Raw genomic sequence first — 26,238 nt, 5'->3', positions numbered from 1 at the left:
ATATATATATATATATATATATATATATATATACACATATACTGTGTAAAATATTTGTAATGTATTAGACAAATAACATTAATACATTGGCTTTGATTTAACAACTTCTAAAAGATCTAAAAATGTATTTGTGAAATGATTGCACCATATCATGTAGTAAGAACCGATGAATGTTGTTTTAATTAGAAGTTAAGCATTTTAGCTTTACATTTTTAATTTAATATTTAAAACTGATTTTAATATTAAAAATCTAAAAATGTATTTGTGAAATGTGAAATTATTGCACCATATCATATAGTAAGCAACAATAAATGTTGGTTTGAGTAGAAGTTTTGCATTTTAGCTTTAAAATGTTAATTTAATATTAAATTTAACTTAATATTTAAAAATAAATTTTATATTGAAAAACTAAAAATATATTTGTGAAATGTAAAATTATTGCACCATGTCATATAGTAAGAACTAATAAATGTTGATTTCAGTAAAAGTTTAGCATTTTAGCTTTAAAATATAAATTTAATAAAAAAAATATTTGTGAAATGTAAAATTATTGCACCATATCATATAGTAAGTAAAAAATGTTGGTTTGAATAGAAGTTTTGCATTTTAGCTTTAAAATGTTAATTTAATACGAAAAATATTTTGCATCGTGGTACAGTGTTTTCACTTTATTTATTTTTTTTATATTAAATAATCTGTTTCTGTCTTCTTATTGGTTCTATTTTATGTCGAAAATATTAGTCTTAGAGGATTAATCAGAATTTTGAAGATAAATTATGTACTTTGTTTTGTCAACTAGTCATTTTAAATACATACATCTTAAGATATACTGTACAATCATAAAATTAACATATTTTGGGTCAGAACGGAGCGCTCGCCCTGATTGGTCAGCCGAAAAGCATGTGACTGGGGAGTCACGCGCTTTCCAGGAACCCGTCAGGAAGTAGATAAACAAAACAAAACGGAGAGGAACACTGCGTAGATAGTGAAGAAATGACATCAAGTTTTCCTAAACACGAATAAATTCGGAGTTGCAATCTTTTTTTACTAGTATATGGGTAACTTAAAGGTGAGTTGTCTTTTTAACTATAGCAGCGTTGTGGAGTGTGTAAAGATAGTGGTTTAAGGATGATAAAAACATTGTCTCTTCTAGTTAGCTCTCGGGCTACGTTTCGCTAGCAGAGGGGAGGGACACGGAGGCCATAGTGTGAAAAAAGCTCTGCAGTTCCTCTTTCAACACTAAACTATTCTTAGCTATTCCTTTCACAGACAGAGCGATATTGTGTGTGGTATCTGTGCTTTAGGTGCCCGCTTGTCATTGCAGATCAACATATTTTCCTGCAGTTGTTTAGATGGCCAGTCACTGGTGCTGAGTAAGAGGAGCAGATGCTGGTCGCTAGCTTTCACTTCTATAAGAATACATATTTGCTGTTGAAACTACTATTTATTTATTAGACAAAGTTTTAGACAGAAGCTTGCTAGTTTTATCGAACAGCCACAAAATCACTTGGTTGAAGTATGAAGCGACATTATTAGCAATAAATTAGCCTTAAATCACAGACAAACGCGCTTATAATGTTGTTTAAAAGTTTTATCCACCTGTTTATCAAAAACACAAACGATATGTCAGTCTAAGTGGTCAAGTGATTTGTGGCATTTTTAAAAAAAATCTTTTCTCAAACATAATGACTTTACAGTGTTTGATTAGAATTAACCCCATTAATTCTAGGAGGGACACGCCCCCTTCACCTCGACGCGAATTTGGAAACAAACATGTTAGTTTCTTCTGTATCCTGAATGCTTATGGCACATCAACAACCATCCAAACTGTTTGTAATGAGTGTGTTTCAATTATGCAGCAATATTAACCTGAATCCTTAAAATGTGATTTTATTTCTTTTAATGATCTTTGAGCCGTTTGACCGAGTCAGTTTTCCGCAAGATGTTGTCCGTTTGCAATTTGTACCGTTAATAGTTAAGGAATGAGTGTTTGTCTGTAAACTAAAAGTTTATGAGGGAATACTGTTTTGCTTTCCATCTGTTTACGTAACGTGGGGAGGCGTTCAATGTTGTTTGTTGCTTGTCGCTTCAACCTAACGCCGTTGGTCGTGCGTTCATGCGAAAATTGTGCTTGATTGACAGCGAGCGTAAGCAACCTTTTCTATGCGGAGGCGGGCTAAGCATTTGCATTTAACCAATCACAGAAAGACAAAGCGTGGGCGTTGGCTCAATGTCGCAGCATTTCGGTTGAAGCAATTTGTTTTCGAAGGGGGCCATGTTGAGTTCAGGGTGTTGTAAAGTGTTAGTAGGTCAGACTGCAATTTGTTCTCGCCCATTTATCACATGCTACTTCAATATTTAGAGTGGCGATCAGTTTGTGTAACACATTGTCTGCGGATTTCTTTAATCTGCAAGGCCTCAGAAATATGCATGTATTTAGTAGGTCATTCTGTCTTCATGTAAACATTGCGGGGGTGGTCACCTACAGTAGGGAGAACATTACATCTGTTAGCTTTAGGGCTTTGATCTTATTGTACATTCATTACTATTATGAATACGCACGTAGCTTGCTGCACAGACCAACAGTGAGAGCACAATAACATGACAGCAGATTTGTATGGGAACTCAATAACGGGTCTCTGATTGTGGATGCAGTGGATTTGACTTCCCCTCTCATAAAGTTTATCTGATATTTGTCTTATAAAAGATGAAGGTTTCTCACCCTAGTTTGAATAAATGTGCAATTATGTGATGTTATAACCAACTAAACAAGGAATATTCCTTGTTCAGTACAAGTTGAGATCAGTTTAAAGCAATTGTGAGATGTTGTTTTCCACAAAATTAATATAGACTCGTCCCTCATTTATTAAAAAAAGCAAAAATTGTGGTTACAGTAATGTACTTAAAATGGAAGTGAATGGGGCCAGTCAAGAATATAGCAACAAGATGTAAATGGTATATGTATTAACATTATTTTAGTGTGATAAAATTGATTACTGACCTTATCAGTGTAACCATTACCTGCTTTGTGTAAAGTTGTATCTAATATCACAACTTTGTTGCTATAGAAAAAACAAAATCCTGTAATCCTGGTATTGGATATAGTCTAACTTGACACAGGTGAGGTTAGTGATTTTATCACACTAAAATCATGTTAATATGTATAATGTTAACGTAGTAGCTACAGCTGAAGTCAGAAGTTTACATACACTTAGGTTGAAGTCATTAAAACTCATTTTTTAACCACTCCACTGACTTAATATTAGCAAACTATAGTTTTGCAGGTCGTTTAGGACATCTAATTTGTGCATGACACAAGTAATTTTCCCAATTGTTTACAGACAGATTATTTCACTTTTAATTGACTATATCACAATTCCAGTGGGTCAGAAGTTTACATACACTAAGTTAACTGTGCCTTTAAGCAGCTTGGAAAATTCCAGAAAATGATGTCAAGCCTTTAGGCAATTAGCCAATTAGCTTCTTATAGGAGGTGTACTGAATTGGAAGTGCAAAAAAATTGTGGACCTCCACAAGTCTGGTTCATCCTTGGGAGCAATTTCCAAAGGCCTGAAGGTACCACGTTCATCTGTATAAACAATAGTACGTAAGTATAAACACCTTGGAACAACGCAGCTATCATACCGCTCAGGAAGGAGACACATTCTGTCTCCTAGAGATGAACGTAGTTTGGTGCGACAAGTGCAAATCAATCCCAGAACAACAGCAAAGGACCTTGTGAAGATGTTGGAGGAAACAGGTAGACAAGTATCTATATCCACAGAAAAACGTGTCCTATATCGACATAACCTGAAAGGTTGCTCAGCAAGGAAGAAGCCACTGCTCCAAAACCGCCATAAAAAAGCCAGAGTACAGTTTGCAAGTGCACATGGGGACAAAGATCTTACTTTTTGGAGAAATGTCCTCTGGTCTAATGAAACAAAAATTTAACTGTTTGCCCATAATGACCATCGTTATATTTGGAGGAAAAAGGGTGAGGTTTGCAAGCCAAAGAACACCATCCCAACCGTGAAGCATGGGGGTGGCAGCATCATGTTGTGGGGGTGCTTTGCTGCAGGAGGGACTGGTGCACTTCACAAAATAGATGGCATAATGAGGAAGGAAACTTATGTGGATATATTGAAGCAACATCTCAAGACATCAGCTAGGAAGTTAAAGTTTGGTCACAAATGGGTCTTCCAAATGGACAATTACACCAAGCATACCTCCAAAATTGTGGCAAAATGGCTTAAGGACAACAAAGTCAAGGTATTGGAGTGGCCATCACAAAGCCCTGACCTCAATCTGATAGAAAATTTGTGGGCAGAACTGAAAAAGCGTGTGCGAGCAAGGAGGCCTACAAACCTGACTCAGTTACACCAGTTCTGTCTGGAGGAATGGGCCAAAATTCCAGCAACTTCTTGTGGAAGGCTACCCAAAACATTTGACCCAATTAAACAAATTAAAGGCAGTGCTACCAAATACTAACAAGGTATATGTAAACTTCTGACCCACTGGGAATGTGATGAAAGAAATAAAAGCTGAAATAAATCATCCTCTCTATTATTATATTGACATTTCACATTCTTAAAATAAAGTAGTGATCCTAACTGACCTAAGATAGGGAATGTTTTCTATGATTACATTTCAGAAATGGTGAAAAACTGAGTTTAAATGTATTTGGCTAAGGTGTATGTAAACTTCTGACTTCAACTGTATACTTTTGAAACTATGTGTATTTTATCGTTTATGGACTGGTTCCATTCGCTTCCATTGTAAGTTCCTTTACTGTAACAAATTTTTTATAATAAAGGAGGGATGAGTCAAAAATATTTTTTGTCATAATCTGCACTATGCAACAAATGCTGTCGATTGAAACTTGTATTGAACCCGGAACATTCGTGAAAGGATTGAATTGCTCAGCTACCTGTTGTTAAATGAAGGCTTGTGTGTTCAAAAAGGATCATTAAGTTATACCCATTAACCTAGTTGTCACAGTTTCAGTTTTCATAAAGTGCTAGATAATTTGCATCTGTGCAGGCAGTGTGTCGTTGTCATTTCAGCAAGCAGATACCCTTATATTTGCAGTGTAGTCTCTGCATTTGAAGCCTGGACTGCAGAATGCAAGCGTGTTTGTAATTAGCTCAGACTGTCCTGTGAAGATGCTGCAGCGCTGGCAAACCGTTTCGGAAATAGGATTTGGAGCCATGTCTAAACTGCAGCCAGAGTTAAATATGTAATAAGCACTCTTCTGTCGTCGTTCATACTTCCTGTCTATTAGCCACAGTGTGTCTGTAGCGTTAGCGCAAAACCCACCAGTTTGATCACAGCACGCCTACGCTTAAGATTCCTCAGCTTGTGCATAACAAACGGGCGGCCTCTACATGCACCCTGCAAAAAAACAAATATGTGGCAAAGTGAAGTCCTAGTTAATAGAAATGAGAGGCAATACGTTTGAATTAATATGTAGGCTTTTATGTGGATGTTGTAGAGTTATTCTGGCGCAGCTTCACAAAACCAACAATGTGCTTGGAAAAAGAAAGAAGAGTAAAATTGAAAAGCAAATCCACCAGCACTTGTGGAGTGGAGAATAATTCAAACTTTATTTTGCCAATGCGTTTTGGCATCTAGGCCTTCATCAGGGCTAAAAGTTGGTCAAGTTTGGTCAAGCATGTCTCTTTTTAGAGCAAGGTTTTTTCCAAGTGTCTTGATTTTGATTATTTTCAAATAAATACGGTTTCTGTCTGGCAGTTTATTCAACCATAGCGTGATTGAATTATGAAATATCTGAACATTTATTCAACAAAAAATCCAATTGTACAAGTGAGTCTACAGGCTTATAATCCGTTTTACAAGCTCATAACTGTTTTTATGTGTTCAGTAGTCTAAGGTTAACATCAGTCTGGTTTTTGGGTGAGCCCCTTTAGTCAGTATAGTCAATCATTTATTCAAAATAGTTTCATGGGGTGTGCTTGAAGTTTTTAAAGCTGTAATTATTCAGAGAAAATTGGGTGATTCTCACAAAACTTGTCCTATTTTATCCCAAAATCAAGACAAAAAAATAAGAAATTATATTTAGCAAATAGTAAATTAAGCCTATTTTTGGGGCCTTTAAGATTTTTTTTTTACATGTTGACACTTTTTACAACCCAGTTCTCATTACCACGCAAAAATCAATGGAAATAGGCCTAGTAAAAGTAAAACTTCTGGATGCGTTATGGTAATGAGAATTGGGGGGTAAAATGTGCTTAAGTGTCCTGAAAATAATATCACAATGTAAAAAATCTTATGGTCCTAAATGTAGGTTTCATTTTCTTTATACAAGATAAAAATGTATTTTAATTGATTTGGGGTCAAATACGACCAAGACAGGTTTCTTGAAAATCACCCAAGTAGAAAATAATAATTGATTAAAAAAAAAATAAATGCACTTAAAAAGGTTACTGCTAACCTTTAGCTATCAGTGTATAAAGTACAGCTTCCACAATAAATATTTGTGGAGAAAAAGCATTCTTAAAACAAAATTTTTACGTTAGATGAAGAAAATGTGAGTGATGTTTGCTCGTGCAAAATTCGCTGCCACGATGCTAGAGTGTTGTGAATGGTTTCAATTCAGAATGGTTTTCAGTGCATTGCTATGCGATTGCTCAGGTGTTTCAATGTGCTTTTCTATTTAGTTACTAAGTAATTACTAGGGTGTTTATGGTGGTTTCTTAGTGGTTGCTTACTGGTCACTCCTTCAATGTAAATCTATTGTTTTATTTTTTCACCCTGTTTATTCGCAGCCAGGCGTAAACAAACTCTCTTTCATAGGCCTCAGTATTTCAGGTGTGCACAAGTTAGGCACCAAATTTCTTTTTTGTTTGTTAAAGTCCCTAACCCTCAGTATGAGCACACTGATCAATTCTCGGGTTGTTGCATCTGCACATTCTTAATTTAGTTTTGATTGGCATTAACACAGTGTACTACCTGATGCAACATGATAAAGTGGCAAGCAAAAGAAGTGACCTCTTCAATGTTAGTCAGATTTTCTGTCCTAACCAGCTTCGACCACGACTAGGGTTGCCAACCATCCCATATTAGCCCAGACATCCCTTAATTTGCCTGAAATAAAGACGCCCGAAAACCTTTTGTCCCATATTTAAGCGCCGAATCGCTTGAGAGGGAAACTGCTAAATGCACGTGTCCCATATTTGCATGGCGTGAAGTTTCCAACCCTTACCGCGACAGGCGACGAGTGGCAGGAAGTTACTGAGCCGTTGTTAACTCTCAGGTTGCCTTGCCCACTGTTAACTCACATTGGTCCAAAATCCCGCTTCTGTCTTAGATGTAGCCTTGTGGGCAGTGCTCCAACATTTGATGCAGTAGTGCAACCGGTAACATAAGTTTCAGTTCCGGCTGGAGGTCCACTTCTCATCCCATTTCTCCTATTCCCCTGTTGTTTTCTGTCGCCCTCTCCACTTTCCTATCTAATAAAGACCAAAAATGGCAAATGCAACACAAAATCCTGCCACTTTAAACATTGAATTTTTTCTGATTTGCTGTGGTTGTGCCATGTCACACAGCTGTTTCGTGTTCAGTGTGAACAGACAAATTCTTTGCTACTGGAATCATTCATTGCATTGGATTGTGTCTGGTTAGTGTTTGGACACTTGTGTAAGGGGCAATTCAGTTTGATTTGGATGACCTGCTGTATTTCTATATTTGTGTCTGGAAGACTCCTCAGACGACTAGAATGAGAAAGAGACATGGGCTTTCTATATGAGCAATCCTGCCATAATATATCCATGGAAAGTTGTGATAACTCATCTCAGCAGGGCTGCAATTAGAGGAGAAGAATAGGGCGACACCTCAATCCAACACACTTATGTCTCTGGAAGACAATGACTCTGAAGTGTTAAGTTTTCACATGTAAGTTATTTACAAATACACATTTTGATTGGCGAGCCTGAGATTTGCTATCCTAATAGCATCACAGTGGATGATGCAAGCTGTGAAAATACAGAAAGCCAGACATACCACAGAGAAAAAGATGAAAAGACTGTGACATTGATATTCATGTGTAGTAAACAAGCAAGCATTGTTCTCATGTATGCAAGTGAACATGATCTGGAAGTGATTGATCTATACATCACAAGAAATATGATAGCAGATTTTGAAATAATAGTTTGGATTGAATACCCTAGCTGGAAAATCCATGTACACAAAACAGCAAAGAAAATGAGAGGTTATGTTACACACATTCTCATTTCACTCACATTGAACTGTTTAAAGGAATTGTTCACTCAGAATGAAAATTGTCATCAAATACGTTCCAAATATTCGTCCAGATTTGTATGACCTTCTTTCTTTTGTGGAACACAAATGAAGATGTTAGGAACATTAGGGACTGACTGCTTCAATCACCATTCAGTTCAATTTTATGGAAAAATGTGCAATGAAAGTGAATGGTGAGTGAAAACAACCAGAACATTCTAGCAACTGCTAAATAACACTCAGAACACCGTTGGAAGCGCATAACAACACCCTGTCAACCACCAACAAAACCCTAGCCTCTGGTCAGCAACTTTTGCACAGACAAGCATCACTCATATTTTCTTCAGAAAATGTAAACATATTGTTTTTTGGTTTGTAAGCTATCAGTGAGTATGCAGTAAAAGAGTTGTGCGCTAAAGGGAAGTGCTTCTCTGTGTTTTCTTCTCACCCTCTGTCTGTGGGCTGTATGCAAACCCTGCCGTGCACAAAGCCAAAGGGTGATAAGATGCTTATTTGACTTGCTTGGTGCACCAGGAGGAAATGATGTCATCAAGCACAAGTGAGGTAGGCTTGTTTGCTCTGCGTTGAAGCTGGCCAGCGCAAGCCTCACATGCTCCAGCATATGTCTGAATGTTTGGGCCTCGCCGCCTATGGCTGTCTGTCAGCCGAGGGGAAAGGGTGCTGCCAAGGTTGTTTAAAAATAGCTCCAGACAGTGTTCGACACTCTTGCATTATTGCCGCCCATCAAACTAATACAATTTAGGGCTCCCTTCCCTTCCTCCATGGATCACAGACAACTTTTTTGACCATGGCTGGACTTTTTCGGGCCTTTCCGGAAAAAACTACACTATTTCTGTGGATGTTTGCCGATGCAAACAGCATTGACGTCTGTGTTGAACCTGCCCGTTTCTGTTCTAATGGCAGCAAACAGTTGTTTTTGACAGCTGTTTCCTCTCAGTGTTTCATAGTCTATGCCAGTTCGCAGCTTGTAAGTGATATTTTGATTACACAGAGCTAGTTTACCAGACAGCGCAGGCATAGTCGTGTGTTTTGTGTGCTGATGTTTGTGCCGATAATGTGAGTTAATGTAACATTTCAGCTAGCTAACCTCTCTTTCCCCTCTGTTCTACCTTCTACCCACAAACAACAGTCAACAGAGGAGAAATACCCAACCATACTTAAATGTGCTGCTGAAGCCTCCATATTGAAAACGAAAACTCTCTTTTTTTTTAATATTTGAAATCTATTATCTGCCAGAGATTGACGGAAAAAAACAGGCGACTTAGACAGGAGAAGTGGCAGAAAAGTTTCCATCAACAAACTGAAGATCTGTGTTTGGCAATGCCTCAGGTATGGGCCCTGTCACTCAAATTTATTATATTGTGGAATAGGTGTAGGTGGTTTGTGGTACAACTTTGCTTGCGTTCCTCTTACAGCCCAGCATTAGCGGAATGGACCCTCTCTTTGGGGATGCCTTTCAAAACTGCTCTTTTGCTGACCAGGCACTGACCAGCACAGACCTGTTGGCCAACAGCTCTGACCCAGACTTCATGTATGAACCGGTGAGTTCATAACCAGAACACTACTGTTGGGCTGTATTCATACCTAAAGGCTTTTTACACTTCACTTAACCCTGGGCTAATGTCTTTTTAAACTCCAGTTTAAGGCCACTTTAAACCCTGGTTTGGCAATACCTACAAAAACGTGTAATTTTGCATTTCACATTTGTCTTTTAATGTTTTTTCCTCGAAAATATACAAATAAAAACATGACCTTGGGTAAGTAATTTAATCTGGGTAGTCAGGTTTCGAGATTTCACACTGTACATTTGAGAATGTGCATGTGAATTAGCTAGACCAGCCTGAAAAATAAATTGTTTTGATTTTTTTTTAATTTTTTTTATTTTTTATTTTTTTTTTGTATGATATGGTGTAAAGCATCACAATTTATGATTCCATTGAAGTCAGATTTTACTGCTGATATGAAATATAAAATCAGCAGTAATTTGATCGTAATCTTGACCACCCATTTTAGAGATTCGGTCTTTCCCCATTTCAGTAGATTGGAGCTGTACTTTTATGCCGCTTGTTTCCACAGAAAACAGCTGCTTGGGACCGTTCTCAAGATGGCTGCTGATTGGACTCACTTGCCTTGAAAGGGACTTTGTCCAAGGCCAGTTGTGGTCCAAATAACGTGTATACATTCTGGATGAAGCTGAGCTGTAATCATATTATCTAGGTCTGTTAGTCGGATGCAAAATCGGATGTTTTCGGTCGGCGTAAAGCTTTTACATGACATTTAAAAATATATATATATATATAATATTGTTCTAGTGCGACTGAAATCAAACTTTCATGTAAATATACTGATTGTCAACCATGGAACAAGATTAAAAATTACTATGTGTTAACAATTTCTTTCATTTCTCTTGTTGGCTACTGTATATTAAAGTAGTGATCTTTTTAATTGTTCACAGGACAGGGATATGACTTGTCGCCAGAGCCCAAGAGGAGACAATTTCACAGTAGGGGATTGCAAAGACTTGGACAGCATGGATCATCTACCTGAGCTGGCAGATAACGACCCAGCCTACAGCTCAAACTTTGAGCAGTGGGACACATACTGGGAGGACTTGACCAAGTACACTCGCCTCACCAGTTGTGATATCTGGGGCACCAAGGAAGTAGATTTCCTGGGCCTTGATGATTTCTCCAGCCCTTATCAGGATGAGGAGGTGATAGGACGGACCCCCACCCTGGCCCAGCTCAACAGTGAGGACTCGCAGCCTGTTTGCGAAACTCTTTACCATCCAGATTTGTTGGTGGGTCAAAAGCAGCTTTTGCTTCCACCTCCTAACATGGCCAAGAAGAGCAACAGACTCACAAACTCAACAACCAGTGCCTCATTGAGTCGCAACCCTTTGCCGGACTTCGCCGAGGGATCCCAGAAAGCCACCTGGCCTGTTCCCTCCAGCACTGAGACAATGGCCAAGGCCCAGTCGCAGGGGCCTAGCAAAGCCCCGCCCGGGCTGGACAACATAGATTATGTACGCAAAGCCAAGGTTCGGATCAGCGTACCACGCAAACCTTTCATGGAGAACTCTACCAGGAAGGTTAGTGTTTCTGCAAGCTCCCCTCTAGTCCAGGAGCACGAGTCAACTGCTTCACTGGTCAGTGAGGACCTGGTCGCCACCACTAACACAGCTTCCTCCATCAGCTCCTTGGCTTCTGAAAAAAGAGTGGAGACCCCTAAAAGAGTGGTACCCACTGGCCCTGGCCCTGAGGTAGGGTCACCGAGGGCAGTGCCACACAAATTACACTTTCCTGCAGCTGCCGGCAGTGAAACCTTGCTCACCATGAGTGCCCTTGGAGCCGAAGCTTCTGCTGCTGACAAAAAGGAGGAGGAAGAGCACAACTACTCGTTCTTAACCAGGGCCAGGCTGGCAGGGAAAGCAACTGCTGACATGGAAGAAGAGGAAGAGGAGGAAGATGAAGGGGAAGATGAGGAAGAAGAGGAAGAAGAGGAGGAGGCGCTGGACCTTGATGATGAAGACCACGATGAAGGGTTCGGCAGTGAACACGAGCTCTCCGAAAATGACGAGGAAGAGGACGAGGATGATGAGGACTATGAGGGTGACAAAGACGATTATGTTAGCGATGCATTCTCAGAGCCAGGTGCGAAACTACACATTTTAATATTTATTTCAATTTTTCTTGATGTTGTTAATGCTTTTAATGGTAAAAACTAGGGATGCAGCAACACAGATACTGATACCGGTATAGGTCTGATACTTTGTTCAAGTACTGGTAGCTTTGAACAATTTTGTAATGCCAAGTGACATCCGTACGCAAATTTCATAAACATCGCCGTGCTAAATGCTAGGGTATGCTTCCCTTTTCCATGTACCTTTACACACAATCTAGTGCTTTCAAAGTATACTCTTGACTGCGAGCCCATATGGATGCGGTCAATGCATATGTACTTTGACTGCTGTCTGATAATCCTTAGTACAGTCAACTCCAGATGCATGTGCAGATGACAAGCACAGGCACGTAGACGTGTGCAATGTTATAAAAACTGCATGCGTACACGCCGCACAGACTGCGCTGATGATGAAATTAACGCCACGTGCACTAGGCGTGAGACGGAATAGCAAATGGAAAACCAAAGCATACTTTAGCTTTAAGACACTTCAGTGGCTTGAAGGTACACAATTTAGTGCCACCAAGCAAGTGCACAAAGTACATAGAGCGCACCCAGGCTTATATCTGAGTAAATACATCATGTGCATACTCCTAGAATACCAAATTTGATTAATTTCAGCAAATTGGTTCCTTTGGAAGTTTTGTGAAAGTTTGTGAATGCATAGTTTATAGTGTAAAGTACATGAAGGTTACTTTTCAAAACTATTGACAAAACTACTTTCAAATTCAAAAGGGCCTGAAGCTACACCTTTTGGTTAACGTATATTTATTTGTTAGTTAGCCAGCTCAAATTGAATCACGGGTTGGTCTCAATAATCTGGATGTGTTGCAAAAGGTTTGTTTGCAAACATTGTAATTTAACTTACTGAGTTATGATATGTTAGTGCTCAGCTATAATATATATATATATATATATACTGTGCAAAAATCTTAGGCACATAAGATGTTTCACAAAAACATTTATCTTAAGATAGTTATGTATACCTTTAGCTTTAGTATTTAAATAGGAAATTTAAATTTTAGACTCCCAAACATTACTTTGTAAATGGAATAGATTAGAATAGAAGAACAGGGAGCCTTGCAACAGATAGCATGGCCCCCACAGACCCCCTACTGAACATCGGGTTAGTCTGAGATTAAATGAGGAGATAGAAACAATTGAGCATAAATAGAAGAACTGTGGTGAATTCTCCAAGAAGCTTGGAACATCCTATCTGCCAACAACCAAGAAAAACTGTGTCCAGGTGTACCTAGGAGAATTGGTGCTGTTTTTAAGGCAAAGGTGGTCAAACCAAATATTGATTTAACCTTTTTTATGTTTACTGGACTTTGCATAACATTAATTGATAAATTAAAACTATGGCATTAATTTTGAAAACATCCTCACTATGCAACATTTTTCACCATTGCCTAAAACTTTTGCACAGTACTGTGTGTGTGTATATATATATATATATATATATATTTGCTAATAACACACTGTCTTTATAAAAAAACAGTCTTGCTGTACTGTACCTGAAAATTATGGTGTTTTTAAAAATATTTTTAGCTGAAGTATCAGTACTTGTACTCAGTTCTATCAGTTTGTTTTAGCGTGCATCCCTGGTGAAAACCTTTGTTTCTGTTGCACTGAAATGTATTTGTTTAGCTACTTATAGTATAGACCAAGCTTGTGACTAAATATGGTTGAATTGAGAATTGGATAGCTTTTTTAAATGATTTTGTGATGCTTTCAGTGCAGGTTAAGGACAGTTCATATTTCTTTGTTTATTCCTTTCTTTATCTCGTTACTGTCCTCTCCTTCAAACAGGATGTGACACTGATATGGCAGAAGATGTCAAAAGCCTTACACCTGGGATTTCCCGGAAAAGGGGTAAGCGTCGATACTTTTGGGAGTACAGCGAGCAGCTGATTCCATGCAAACAAGAGCGCATGCTCAAACCCTCCGAGTGGGACAGAGACACTCTGCCCAGCAACATGTACCAAAAGAATGGCTTGCACCATGGTGAGACATTTGCTGTCTATATCATAGCTTCCCTCTTTACATTAACAAGTAACAAGTCTTTTTGACTCCTCTTAAACCTGATGTTTAACAACAATGTTTGAATGACTTGTTCAGGAAAATACACATTGAAGAAATCACGGCGGACGGATGTGGAAGATCTTACTCCAAACCCACGAAAGCTGCTCCAGATTGGCAGTGAACTTCGGAAGCTCAATAAAGTCATTAGTGACCTGACGCCTGTTAGTGAGCTGCCCTTGACTGCTCGCCCTCGCTCTCGAAAGGAGAAGAACAAGCTTGCATCCAGGTTAGGCCATATCTGCGTCACTTCCTGCTTATACAGCATTTATTTCTCAAACCCAACACCCCAACGTCTGGACATGGGGGTTGGCTCTTTTGATTTAGGGCAGAGTACATAGGCACAGTGTGGGTCACCAGAAGTCCCAGCCATATTTAGGCATCAGAATATAATAGATACATGGGAAATCGTGGACTATTTAGCCCTGTAGCGGCGAGTTTTGTATGGGTGACTGCATTTCACATTTCTAATCTAGTAATTGCACACTTCACCATCTCAACTTATTCTTGCCATCATCATTACCATCTTACCATTACGTCCTTACATCATGTATCTGTGATCTTTGTTCACTTATCACAACGATTGTATCTTGTTGCCAAACATTAAATAATGTGAAAGCTTTATCAATGAAGTTTAAAATGTTCACGTTGCAGAAGTATGCAGTAGAAAAACCACACTTCCTGATTTTTCTGCATGCTTGTTTTCTCCCGCAGGGCCTGCAGACTGAAGAAGAAAGCTCAGTATGAGGCTAACAAGGTCAAGTTATGGGGACTTGGCACTGAATACGGTACATTGTTTTGAAATGGAAACTAAACATGAAAGCACATGCTTGAGATTGTTTGTTGTAGATAGAATCTGTCAGGGACAGTCTCGTACAGAGCTGACGTAAACTATTTTGTGAGTCTTTGAAACAACACGATTTATGATGTATTGTGTTAACTGATCAAATGTCCATATATACTGAAAAAAGAGACTACATGATTTTCTTCATTTTCAGATCGATTGCTGTTTGTGATCAATGCAATCAAAGAGGAAATAGTCAACAGAGTTCAGGATACCTCACATGACAAAGGAACAAGCATGACCGAGAAGCTGGACAAACTCATCGAGGAAACTCTTGGTAGGAAAAGTCTTCTTGTTCATAATGAAAACCAACATGAATTTAAAGAGCTTTTTTCCCCCCATTTATTCTGTTTTTCATTATTCTGTCATGGGGGCCGCCTTGTTGAGATCACATCCGTGTCTTGCAATATCATAGACGGAAATAGGAAGTCGTAATTCTACCGAGTTATTAAACAAAAATGGACAGACAAATTTACATCAGACGTTTTCCAGAGAATGTCTTTTTTGTTTTGTTTTTTTGTTTTTTTGTTCTGCAATGTGCTGGTATAAAGTTCAAGTTCACTGTTGAATATATTTTGTTGGAAGGCTCCGCGAAAGATAAATAAATAATAACTTAATATATCTTATTATCTTCTTCTTTCGGCTGCTCCTGTTAGGGATTGCCACAGCAAACCATCTGTGAACCGCATAATTGTCTTGGCACGGGTTTTACACCAGATGCCCTTCCTGATGCAACCCCCAGTGGCTGTGGGACTCTCACTCACACCTACGGGGCAATTTTTAGTCTCCAATTCACTTAACCTGCATGTTTTTGGACTTGTGGGGGAAACCGGAGCACCCGGAGGAAACCCACGCAAACTTGGGAAGAACATGCAAACTCTACATGGAAAAGCCCAGTTTAGCCGAGACTCGAACCTTCTTGCTGTGAGGCAACAGTGCTAACCGCTGAGCCATCTTGCTGCCACTTAATATAACTTATTGTAACTAACTATAACTTGTATACAGGTGGAAATAAGACCAAAAATAAGAAAATGATACCTAAAACCATTAAGCAAATCTTTATTTGCTTATTTTGTAAATGGCTGGCTGGCCACATATAATTACTGCAAAATAGCTTCATGATCACATTTGACACATTGACAGACTTCAATCAATAATGAGCCTTCTTCTAGTTTTTGACATTTTGAAGATTAAATATTAAGATTTTGAAGTGCGATTTGTATTAGTATAAAATGATCCTGTACACCAGTGGCTCTCAATTTGTTTTTGTCACCCCCCCCCCCCACCCTTTGAAACTAGAAAAACTCCCCATCCCACCACCAGAAACACCCTTTAAAATTATAAAAAAAAAAAAAAAAAAAGTAACACTCTTAATTGAAAAAAAATCTAAATCTTTATATACAAATCTGAATATAATTTGTCACTTGGCCTACATATATTATTTTCAGTTTACTGTCTGTCATATAAATAAATACATTATTTTAACTAGGCTTATATACTTTTAGAACACCCCAAAATAGAATAAATGAAAGTGTGCTTGCAGGAGCAATGTTAATATTTTGATTAGCTCACCATAAAATACAATTTAAGTAGTAAAGTAATTTAATCCCCCTTCTCATTCCAATCTTTTTAATCTCCGTGAAAATGAGAGGATCATAGATTGTATCTGTCAAACTCAAAAAGCACATAAGAACACCGTAAAGGTTGTCCATATCACTCATACGCTAATAAGCGCTATATTTCAAGTCTACAGAAGCCATTCGATAGAGTTTTGTGAAGAACAGACTGAAATGTAAGTGTTAATACACTGAAATCTTCCTTTTCATACATTTGAATCTGGCACGCACATGGTAACATCATTGTTTACATACAGCTCAGTGAGCGCACCTGACACCACATGAGAAGAAAAAGGCGAAGGAAACGAAATAGCGACCATTGGTTCTACCGTTCTTCTGTATCTGCGGAAAATTTGATTGTGAGAAAGTGAACGCGATTTGAGAATAGTGCAGTGTTCTGCGCCTCCCATACAGTACGCCCCATGCTTTGAGAACCACTGCTGTACACGTTTGTCATCAAGCTGTCAAGTTTCTCACAAAATATTTCAGGTGGTTTCTGCATGTATTCAGAAATCTCATCTTCTATGACACCAGTAGCAACTTGATGTATCTTACAAGCTGAGTTGCAAGAAGTCTGCAATGTTTTACAAACTTGATCAAGCTGTGTCTTCTCCAACAGTTGTTATCCTTTTGTCTTCAAGAATTTTAAGAGCTTCCACTTTGTTTCAATCTGTGTCGTAGCCTTTGTTCTATTGAAAATATTTTAAATTCTTGTTGGGGTACATCGCCACATGGTTGCTCTTGAAATTGTTTACCTTGATCTTACTGAATTTAAAGTTAAAACAACTTAAATTAATCCAAGTTATTTATTTATTCATTTGTTTATTTATTTGAAGTAAAAAGTATGACTACACATTTTGTGGATGTCAGAATACAAAAATTGTAAAAACAAAAACACTAATGAACAATGCTTAATATTAGTGAATTCAAGCATAATAGACTTTATACTGTTTGCTAAATGGTAACTTTTTGGTTAAATGGAACCTTTTAAATGTTAAATTTTAATTTAAAAATGGCTAATACAAAAAAAAAAAGCATTACAAATGACAACAGCAGTATTCAAATCATATTCAAATCAAGCTATATCCATTCCACTGTCCCACAACGTTGCTTCAAGACAACAAACACATTTAAGCAATTCCTCATAATATAAAATAATCATTAAGACTCAAATTCTCAAGTTTACTCACAAACAAATTTAAATTATATTTTGCATTGGGTTAAAAATAATTGAAAATTGCTTTACAAAGGGCAGTTCTCAAGAGTAAAAACGTGCAGTGGCCACACAGTGCACCATGCCAGAAATTTTTTTCTACAATTCTAATATTACAAAGACCAACAGGACATATTTTGACTAAGAAACAACATTTTGTTGTTTAATTCAAAAGTAATCAATTCATTATTAACTGTCAAAGACAAGAAAATACCTAGGGTCAGCACTCTGCAAAATAGGGCCAAACAGAAATCTGCAGCCACACAAAGTGAAAACTCCTTTTTGTTCAGCATAGTTTGCCAAGGCTTGAAACTAAAAGGCAAAACAAAACTATAATAAACCTATTAAAGAGGTTGGAAGAGTTTTCAGAAATGGTAATACTGTTAATGTATTGTTACTTTTCAAAAATTGTAAAGAAGCAAGCATGCACAACAAATATATGCATTCAGAATCATTTTGACAGACACTATTGACAGTGGTGTCAGTGTTGTTCTGTGCCACTCCACTTAGCTTCTTGTCTGATACAAACAAATTGGCAAAATAAGAGTTTTGAAAACTAAAAAACTAATGGCTTCTTAATTGTTTTGTTCATGCAGTGCAGCCACCAGTGGCCGGCCAGACTTCAGACTTCGTGAATCAGATCCTGGATAACACTGGCAAAGGGGATCCCACCGGAGGCCTGGTGGGGTTGCGTGTGCCAACATCGAAGGTGTAGAGTCGAGCCGACAGGCACCTCGGAGCACACACAAAGCCATCTGCGCCATTCTTGTCCCACACTGTAACGGCCCAAATCTCTGCATGTCCATGTCACTTGGAGACGAATCCTCACATGTAAAGTGAATACATGCATACGATAACTGCCCGATTGTGTATGCGTATGCATATACTCACCTCTAGCGCACCGATGGAAATGAAACTTGTAGTTAACCTCTGCACTTAGTAATCTGTTTCCTACCATGTGTGCATGTGGCTGGTATCTCCATCAACAGGCCGCCATGTTGCAAATATAAAAGCCAATATACAACATACCTCCAAAAAATGAGAGAGAAAACAAGCAAAACGATGAGCACCAGTTCTTGCTGAAGCCATTTATCTCTTGAGTTCAGCTAAATCTCTCAAATGCCCATTAAAGGGATAGTTCGCCCAAAAATGAAAAAATTGAAACCAAGATTTTTCATTTTTGGGTGAACTATCCCTTTTAGAGTTGTAGGAAGCAGAGGCGAACTCTGCAGACAAACTACAGAGGCATTCGTTCAATTGATTTAGCTGTCAAAATAGGTGTAAATGCAGACTTTGAGTTGTTTAACACGGCACGTACAATTTCACCCTAGTTTGGCCTAGCTTTTTCACTTATTAAACACTCAACCAAGGACAGAAGTGTCCAGGTGGAATTCCTGTTAGGCTTTGTTTTTCCTACTGTTGTACCGAGGCATTTTGCGGATCAATCTAGATAGACCTTTACACGGCAACTATAACAATGGCGAGGCAAATAAGGAATCACGTAAATATCAATGTTTAACCGAGAACAGCTCGTATTTGCTGATGTTCTGTGTATATAAGTAGGACATGGGTGCGTCAAGAGGGTATAAGGTGTGGAAATTGGCCTGGGGCATCCTTTTCCATAGTCTTGTGATTGTCTCAGGGTTGAGAGAAAGAGAGAGAGAGAGAGAGAGAGAGATTTTGATGTTTTCTTTGACTTGAGCAGATGGTCAGTTCAACCCCATATTGTAAATAGACAGAATAACTATGATAACCATAAGAAACCTTTTCCTTTATTAGCTTTGGTTGAAGTGCCCTCGCATCAATTCACCCTTGATGTTATTTTGCAAATTCTCAGTGAAAGGGGCTTAAAATTGATTCCTAGATTGGGTTCTGTTTATATTTGTACTTTATAAAAGTAAGATTCATTGTGCCTTGTAATCGCAGAGTTAATAAAACTCAGTCGAAAGCAAATGGACCATTTTGCAGAAGGCAAAAAGTCGAGTCATTACAGGGGGAAGTCGTACTTGGGGGTTTGTAATGTATTTCAGCTCTTTAAAGATACTCTGAATGTACATAGGAACATGGAAAAAATTGATATATGCCACAGAGTCTGTGCTTTGTATCATAAGATGGCTCTGACAAATATTTACATTGGTTTTCGGTACTTCATTTAAGATGCGAAGAAATATTCACATATAAAATACGGAAAAAAGAAACAAGATTTGCACACTATATTTTGATTGTTTTGTTTTTGTACCAAAGACACATGCAACTTAAAATGGCAACTAGCCAGTCTAAGTAAGGTTTTGCACAGCTTACCTGACACCGTATTGAATGTAGGACAAATGGTAGGGTCAGGGATTTTTACCGAACTGTGAAATTTGTTTGGGTCCAATTCTCTACAGAAAGAAGCATTAATTTGCATCCTTGTAGAATTTTGTACTGTTCTTATGTTATCAAATATCTTGCTTGGAAATAAATTAATAAATCGTACCTAGTTAGTTCCGGCAGTTCAGTTTCCCCTCCACCGAAGTTTTGTTGCGAATTTAAAAAAGTAAATGAACTATTAAGTTACAGGAGATGCTTCTTTTTTGCCCATATAAGACTTGATCACAAACCAAATTGTGTACCATTCTTAAGTAGTTCAATTGTAGAGGAGAATGCATATACGAAATTAAGTCCTTGTCTTGTTTATAATTTGTATACGCATTTATCCGTGCGTACATCAATATTAAGATATGCCACGTTTTGAAATGATGTTACTCCGCATGAAACATTTCTATGATCTGTCTTCTTACTCTTGAGTATTCTTGAAAAACTGAAAGAGAAAAAGTTCAATTCTGTATATTTTTGTAGAGATTGCCTTAATCTTTCCATTCTGTGTTGCCCGTAGGAATAAGAAGATTCTGAAGTGTTTTGAGAGCACTTACCCTGCAAAGAAATTTCTTTGTTGTTTAAAGAGGCACGGTCAGTTCAAATTCTCATCCCAAAAAGTTTTTAATACGAAAATTAAATACAGTTATAGCCCCAAACCGTAAAGTTAGTGGGGTGTTACTTTCGCAGGTCACAAGTGTAAACATCTGGAAGGGATAGCTTTACCTTGTCGACATATTTTTCTGGCTGCTGCGATGACTTTGGTCATTCTGAAAAATCTCCTCCTGGTGCAATTGTATAGTTTGCTAAAGGTGTGTTAAAGTGACTTTATTCTTGATCCTGAAGTTTGTTGTTCCAATATCATTTTTGATTAAAGAAGGGAGGATATTTTTTCCTTTAACATCAAAAGAGTTTTGTAAAGATATTTTCCTTTATTTGCTTTTGGTAGCATAGTAAAATTTCTATATACCGTCCAACGTGTAGTTATTTCAGTTGTTGTTGTGTGTGTGTGTGTGTTTTTTTTTTTTTTTACATAGAAATAAATTTAGATTTATTTTAAATATTGAATATATATATGTATGTATATATATATATATATATATATATATATATATATATATATATATATATATATATATGTATATATATATGTATATGTATATGTATGTAAAGAAAGTTCTATATTACATGGAAAAAAGCATAAGCACTTTGTCTAGACAAAAAAAGAAAGAAAAAAAAAAAGAAAAAAAAAGCTTTTCCCCACTTCCAGTTGCTGCTAAACTGACCTCGTTTGAATGCTGCAGTGTGTACTTGACTTTGACCATCTTGACCAGGGCAGTGTGACCGAGTGGTGTTGAATGGAGACAAGTCTTTGTCTCAATGAGTAGTGAGGACTCTGACGTCGCAATCTTCATTTGCCTTCAGTAGACATTTCCTATGGAAAAATACAAATTCTGCTTTGGATTTTTCTTCAGGTCGATGTACAGTGTTGACACTTTCTCTCATGCTAGAGATGGGTATTGTCGTCATTGATATTTTAAAACAAAATAAAAAAAATAAAAAACTTCTGAGGTATTTGAGAAAGTAGCTCAGAAAACAAAAAATGTATATCTATATCGCTGTACTGTAAGGCAGTTCCATATGCCGTGGGGAATCAATTGGACAAAGGTTTTCTTTTTCATTTTTAATTCAGCTTTGTTTTTATCTTTAAAACCCATCCATTCTCAAAAAACAGCAATGCTACAAAGCCATTTGATGTGGTTGCTAAGACTGGCCTTTCTTGTGCCATCTAAAGCTTTCAAAAGCATTTTGGTGGCATTAGCCTAAAGTGACCATTGTTCTGTATAATAACTTGATGGCAAGTGACAATGAGCATATGGAGATGGAAATGCATGTTGTCCTTCTGTTGGCAGCCTGCTGTATTGAGAGCATTTGTTAGTTATTGTAGAATGCTGTTGCAAGCTCTGACATTCAACATGGTAGTGAGCTGTGCATGTAGTGTTTAACCAGGGGACTCTGTGGCATTCAAGCAGTTAAGGAAAAGGTTGCTATTTAAAGCCAGTATTTTTTATCTGTTTTTCTTTTTTTGCTGATCATGTTTATATAAAGATATTTAAAAACACATGTACACACACGTACACGCACATTTATAAAGGTGTGTTTGTTTAGCTAAATATAGCTTGATTTAACATTAACATCCATAATAGGCTCTCAACATCACATTAGTGTAATTGACAAAAAGAACGTTAGAAATGCTAATGACGATTATTTTCTAATGCTTTGGAATATATTTCTGCCTTCAAAAACACAGATCGATGCATTGATTTAAGCTTATTTTGGTGTTTAATTTTAAAATGAACATTTACAAATACCAGTTCACAAACAGTACAAATCTGTTACATAACTATTATTTAACATCTAATATTTTTCACTGTTGTTTCTTGCATAGTCCAGCATTTTATATCATAATACTTTTTCGAAGGGAAATAATGTAGCTTTCTATTTCTGAAATATTTGCGTGGTCTTTTGGTTTGATTATTGCATTTACATTTGCTTATTATTATGGATTCTGCACATTATTATTTAGAGACACTCAAACCATGATATGATATTTCTCTTAAAATACATCAAATTTATACTGAAAAACAAAGAGTAAGCTAGCTATTAAATCCATTCTTTGATTGTTTTTATTGTTTGCATATTGTTGATAATTCAATAATTTTGGATGCAAAGCTGCTAAATCTTTGTAAAATTGTATAGAGAATCAGACACCATTCCCTGTTATTTTTAGCATATGCATTCACAACTCACAAGCTACAAGCAACGCTTATTTGAACTATTATTTATCAAAAGATGCCACTATCTGTATACCCCAAATTCATCCAATATAGTTAGATTTCAATGGGTAACTTGCTTTCAATGTTTCCAAAAATTACAGTATATATCCAAAAGGAGGCAAACAAGCATTTATACCTTTCCTTGTTAGTTATATGGATAAAGTATGCATCTTTGTGTAGAAATGTGTTCGATGTAAATAAGAAAGATTACTCTTATTGGTGCACTATGCAGGTTTTACTCTGTAGTAAGACAGGATGTTGCTTAGTTTACAGCACTGCTATTTTTTGTAACAATTGTGCCTGATTGATGATTGGTATTGTACAAGTGGATTTTAAAATTTGTTCTTATAGATGGTCATAGTCAACATGGTGACTAAGCTGAGAAATCTTTAGATCTTGCGTAACGTTGATTTGAGGTTAAGGTTGAACTAAAGAAATGCATTCCTTCATGTCATAACTCTAAATTTAACTTTTGCTTGTAAATGTTCCATTTACACATCTGTATGCCTCACTTGATCCCTTTTCATAGTAATATTTGAAACCATTAATGGAGCACCGTGGAGTTTGCATATACACGGCATGACTATCGTGCATGCTAAACCTCGCTAAATTGATATTGTAAAGTGTAACTGACTATTCACGGAGCTTCTGCGATGGACTTTGAGGCAGAAGAATTCTTTATTCGAACCAATGAGCACAAGTGGGAAAACTTTGTTGTACACATACTTTGATGTAATCTCCATCACTCTCCGTACTGTCTGCTAGTACAAAAAGCTGAAATGACACGCATTGCACTTGATTTTACAAAAAAAATGTCCAATGTTATTTTTGAAACGATGCCTGCAGAATCAGGTGCCTTATTCAAACATGAAAATCCAAACTTGACCTATTGACCTTTTTTATGGCAACGAGATTTTCACCCAATATGCCAAGAAATTAAAACACGAGTTTCCTCTCTTTTTTCTGCTGTGTCGAGCATTGAGCTTGCTTCAGATGAAAACTGTAGCTGCTTTGCCCTCATACAGTTTTCATTTAAAGATGAATGTAGTCTTCCTTCAGTGGAGTTCAATATGATTAAACAAGTCAATACATAGAGACAATGTCCCATTTGTTTTGGTTGAGAGACTATCCAAAGAGTGCTGCAATCATAGACTTCTTTTTAAATGTTAATATCTTCAATATCTATATCTACATATGTGTACTGTTTTCTTTTTGTCTTGAGATTTCTTTTGTATTTATGCTCAAAACAGTAGGTTCTTGCACAAGTTTTGAATTGTTTTGTTCATTGTTTTTACCTTGTACTTGCCATACATCCTTTCCTTGGTTCCTCAACAGTGATGTTTATTAGTAGAAGCAGGTTATTCCATTTTAACATGATGCTTTGTAACTTTTATCTGAGATAACTGATACCTAGTGGCGCATAAGGAGCCCTCAGTGTAGAAGATTCTTTGCAAAGGCAATGTCAAACCTGTCAATATTGTGTCCCCTCACCAATGCTCAAGATTATTGTGCCTCCTGATTCTTCTGGTTCTACTGTTCCTCAGATTGCTGGCTATGACTTTTCTTGGAGCAGAGTCACTCACCAACAAACAGAAATGGCCTTCAGCAGTTGTTCTCCCATGAACATAATCAAGGTTTTCCAAAAACACACGAAAACGACACAAACAGAGGTGCGCATTGTTCAGCTTCAAGATCGATTTGTGACGGAATTCGGTCATGGAGGGCGGGAAGTCATCTGTCGGTGGCATGGCAAACCACTCACGGATAAACGAAGCAGCGATGTTCATCTTCGGTTTTTTGGGATGGACATACATACCTTGCGCTCAGTCACTCCCTCAGAGTCTTTTTTAGTTGGTTTCTGCTGCATGGCTCCTTTCACGGCGATGGAGGAAAGAAGCTCTTCATTTTATTGGGTTAAAAAAACCTCGGACATTGGGTAGGAGTCCTGTCTTGCCGCCCATGGTGCTGAATTTCAAAATATGTACTTGAACGCCCTCAGTGACGTGAGAGCTATGACTTGGCATGTGCTGTCAGGGTCATGAACTCCCCTCCCACCCCAATCTTGCGCTAGAAACCGTTCTGAAACGTTGCTCTTATGACATCTGCTCAAGCCACTGCAGCACCTGTGCCAAGACATGGCCCTGTATACTGGGCCCTCATATTGGACTTGGACTGAACCAGTGGTCGGGTGGGAAAAGGGGCGTGTAAATGTAGCGGTGATAGCGGATTTTGATTATTTGTTTGTATGTTTGTTTGTTTTTATTTTTATTTTGAGAAAGACATGGTGAGCTAGTAGGGTCACTTGGACTGCTGGGCCCAGATCTCTTTAGTTTGCACTGATGTGCACTGGACACACTCGATTCTCTACTCTACAACCAATGCTACCAAAAACATCAACAACGAACTCTTGTATCTGTTCTATCACTGCACTCATTCACAATGATTACACTGCAATGATTTACACCTACTTCCAACCTTTGCCAAATTTACATTCAACGACTAAATTGACATTCAACATTGGAAGCAGTTTGCGAAATTTAACCAGGGCCACCAAAAGGTTTTTATTTAGATTACGTTCTTTATTCTTTTGAAAATACATGCAACATTCAATTTACAACAATTGAGGAATGGTCACCCATTTAAAAAAATAAAAAAATTGAAAAATTACACAATACGTAAACTTGTGCTTCTAATGTTGTATGGTAGTCTACTTGATAATTTAGCATGGGAATCTTCAGTAGCTAGTACTGTGTGTGTACTCCCCAAGTGTAAAATCTCTCTTTTGTTTTCCTAGTCACAGTAGAAAGGCTGTATTTCATTGCTAAGTGCTCTGTCATAGATCTCTTGGTGATATAAGCAAAACTCTGCAAAAGTGTATCCTACTGAAACTAACAGTTACTTGATCCTATTAGACATGTCTATATTTGTAGTTCACATATATGCTTGTTCAAATACAATATCTTGACAGTGGTTCTATTTATGTTTCAGTGTTGTGCTGGGTTTTTTGACATGCTTATGACATTTACTTCCACTTTTATTTCTTTCTCTTTTTTTTTTTTCTTTTTCGGCACAACTAGTTGGAGAGTAAGTAGCAAGGTCTCATTGAGCCTCGTTAATGTCCAGGCTTAAAAGCAGTTGTGATTGATCTTCAAAATGTGTCCGTTTGTGTTACTGTGCCTCTTATTATTTGATTTCAATTTTTGTATTACCCTTAATTATGTCACTGCATTGTATCAGCCCGGAGTTGGTACCACAATTCTGCTTGTAACCATGATAGTCTAATTCTATTATTGATTTTACTATCAGAAATAAACATTAGAAGGTGCAGCACTT

General features: G+C 37.5%; 1 protein-coding gene across 6 annotated transcripts; it reads left to right on the top strand.

Moving 5' to 3' along the window:
- Nucleotides 1-941: 941 nt before the first annotated feature.
- Nucleotides 942-26,238, top strand: LOC127431284 (CREB3 regulatory factor-like). Of its 6 annotated transcripts, none has more exons than XR_007895558.1 (11): nt 942-1,069; nt 9,514-9,606; nt 9,693-9,818; nt 10,733-11,930; nt 13,771-13,965; nt 14,080-14,269; nt 14,755-14,828; nt 15,039-15,161; nt 18,310-18,422; nt 20,589-20,662; nt 24,450-24,581. XR_007895558.1 is itself a non-coding variant. In XM_051681661.1 (10 exons), exons 1-10 carry the CDS (start codon nt 1,055-1,057, stop codon nt 24,843-24,845), a joined length of 2,523 nt encoding a protein of 840 aa, XP_051537621.1. In that variant the 5' UTR covers nt 942-1,054; the 3' UTR covers nt 24,846-26,238. The 6 variants fall into 6 exon arrangements, 2 of the variants coding, with proteins under 2 accessions (XP_051537621.1, XP_051537622.1); XR_007895556.1 differs by having other exon boundaries at nt 18,310-18,544; XR_007895555.1 differs by having other exon boundaries at nt 18,310-18,544; nt 20,589-24,592.

This window comes from Myxocyprinus asiaticus, chromosome 40 (assembly GCF_019703515.2).
Source record: "Myxocyprinus asiaticus isolate MX2 ecotype Aquarium Trade chromosome 40, UBuf_Myxa_2, whole genome shotgun sequence".
Classification (NCBI taxonomy): Eukaryota; Metazoa; Chordata; class Actinopteri; order Cypriniformes; family Catostomidae; genus Myxocyprinus; species Myxocyprinus asiaticus.
This window is presented reverse-complemented; position numbering and strand designations above follow the sequence as displayed.

Coding starts and splice junctions, on each gene's coding strand:
- LOC127431284 (XM_051681661.1), top strand. Junction 13,966..14,079: donor AAAGAATGGCTTGCACCATG/GTGAGACATTTG, acceptor TGACTTGTTCAG/GAAAATACACATTGAAGAAA. Junction 18,423..24,449: donor TGCGTGTGCCAACATCGAAG/GTGTAGAGTCGA, acceptor ACTGTTCCTCAG/ATTGCTGGCTATGACTTTTC.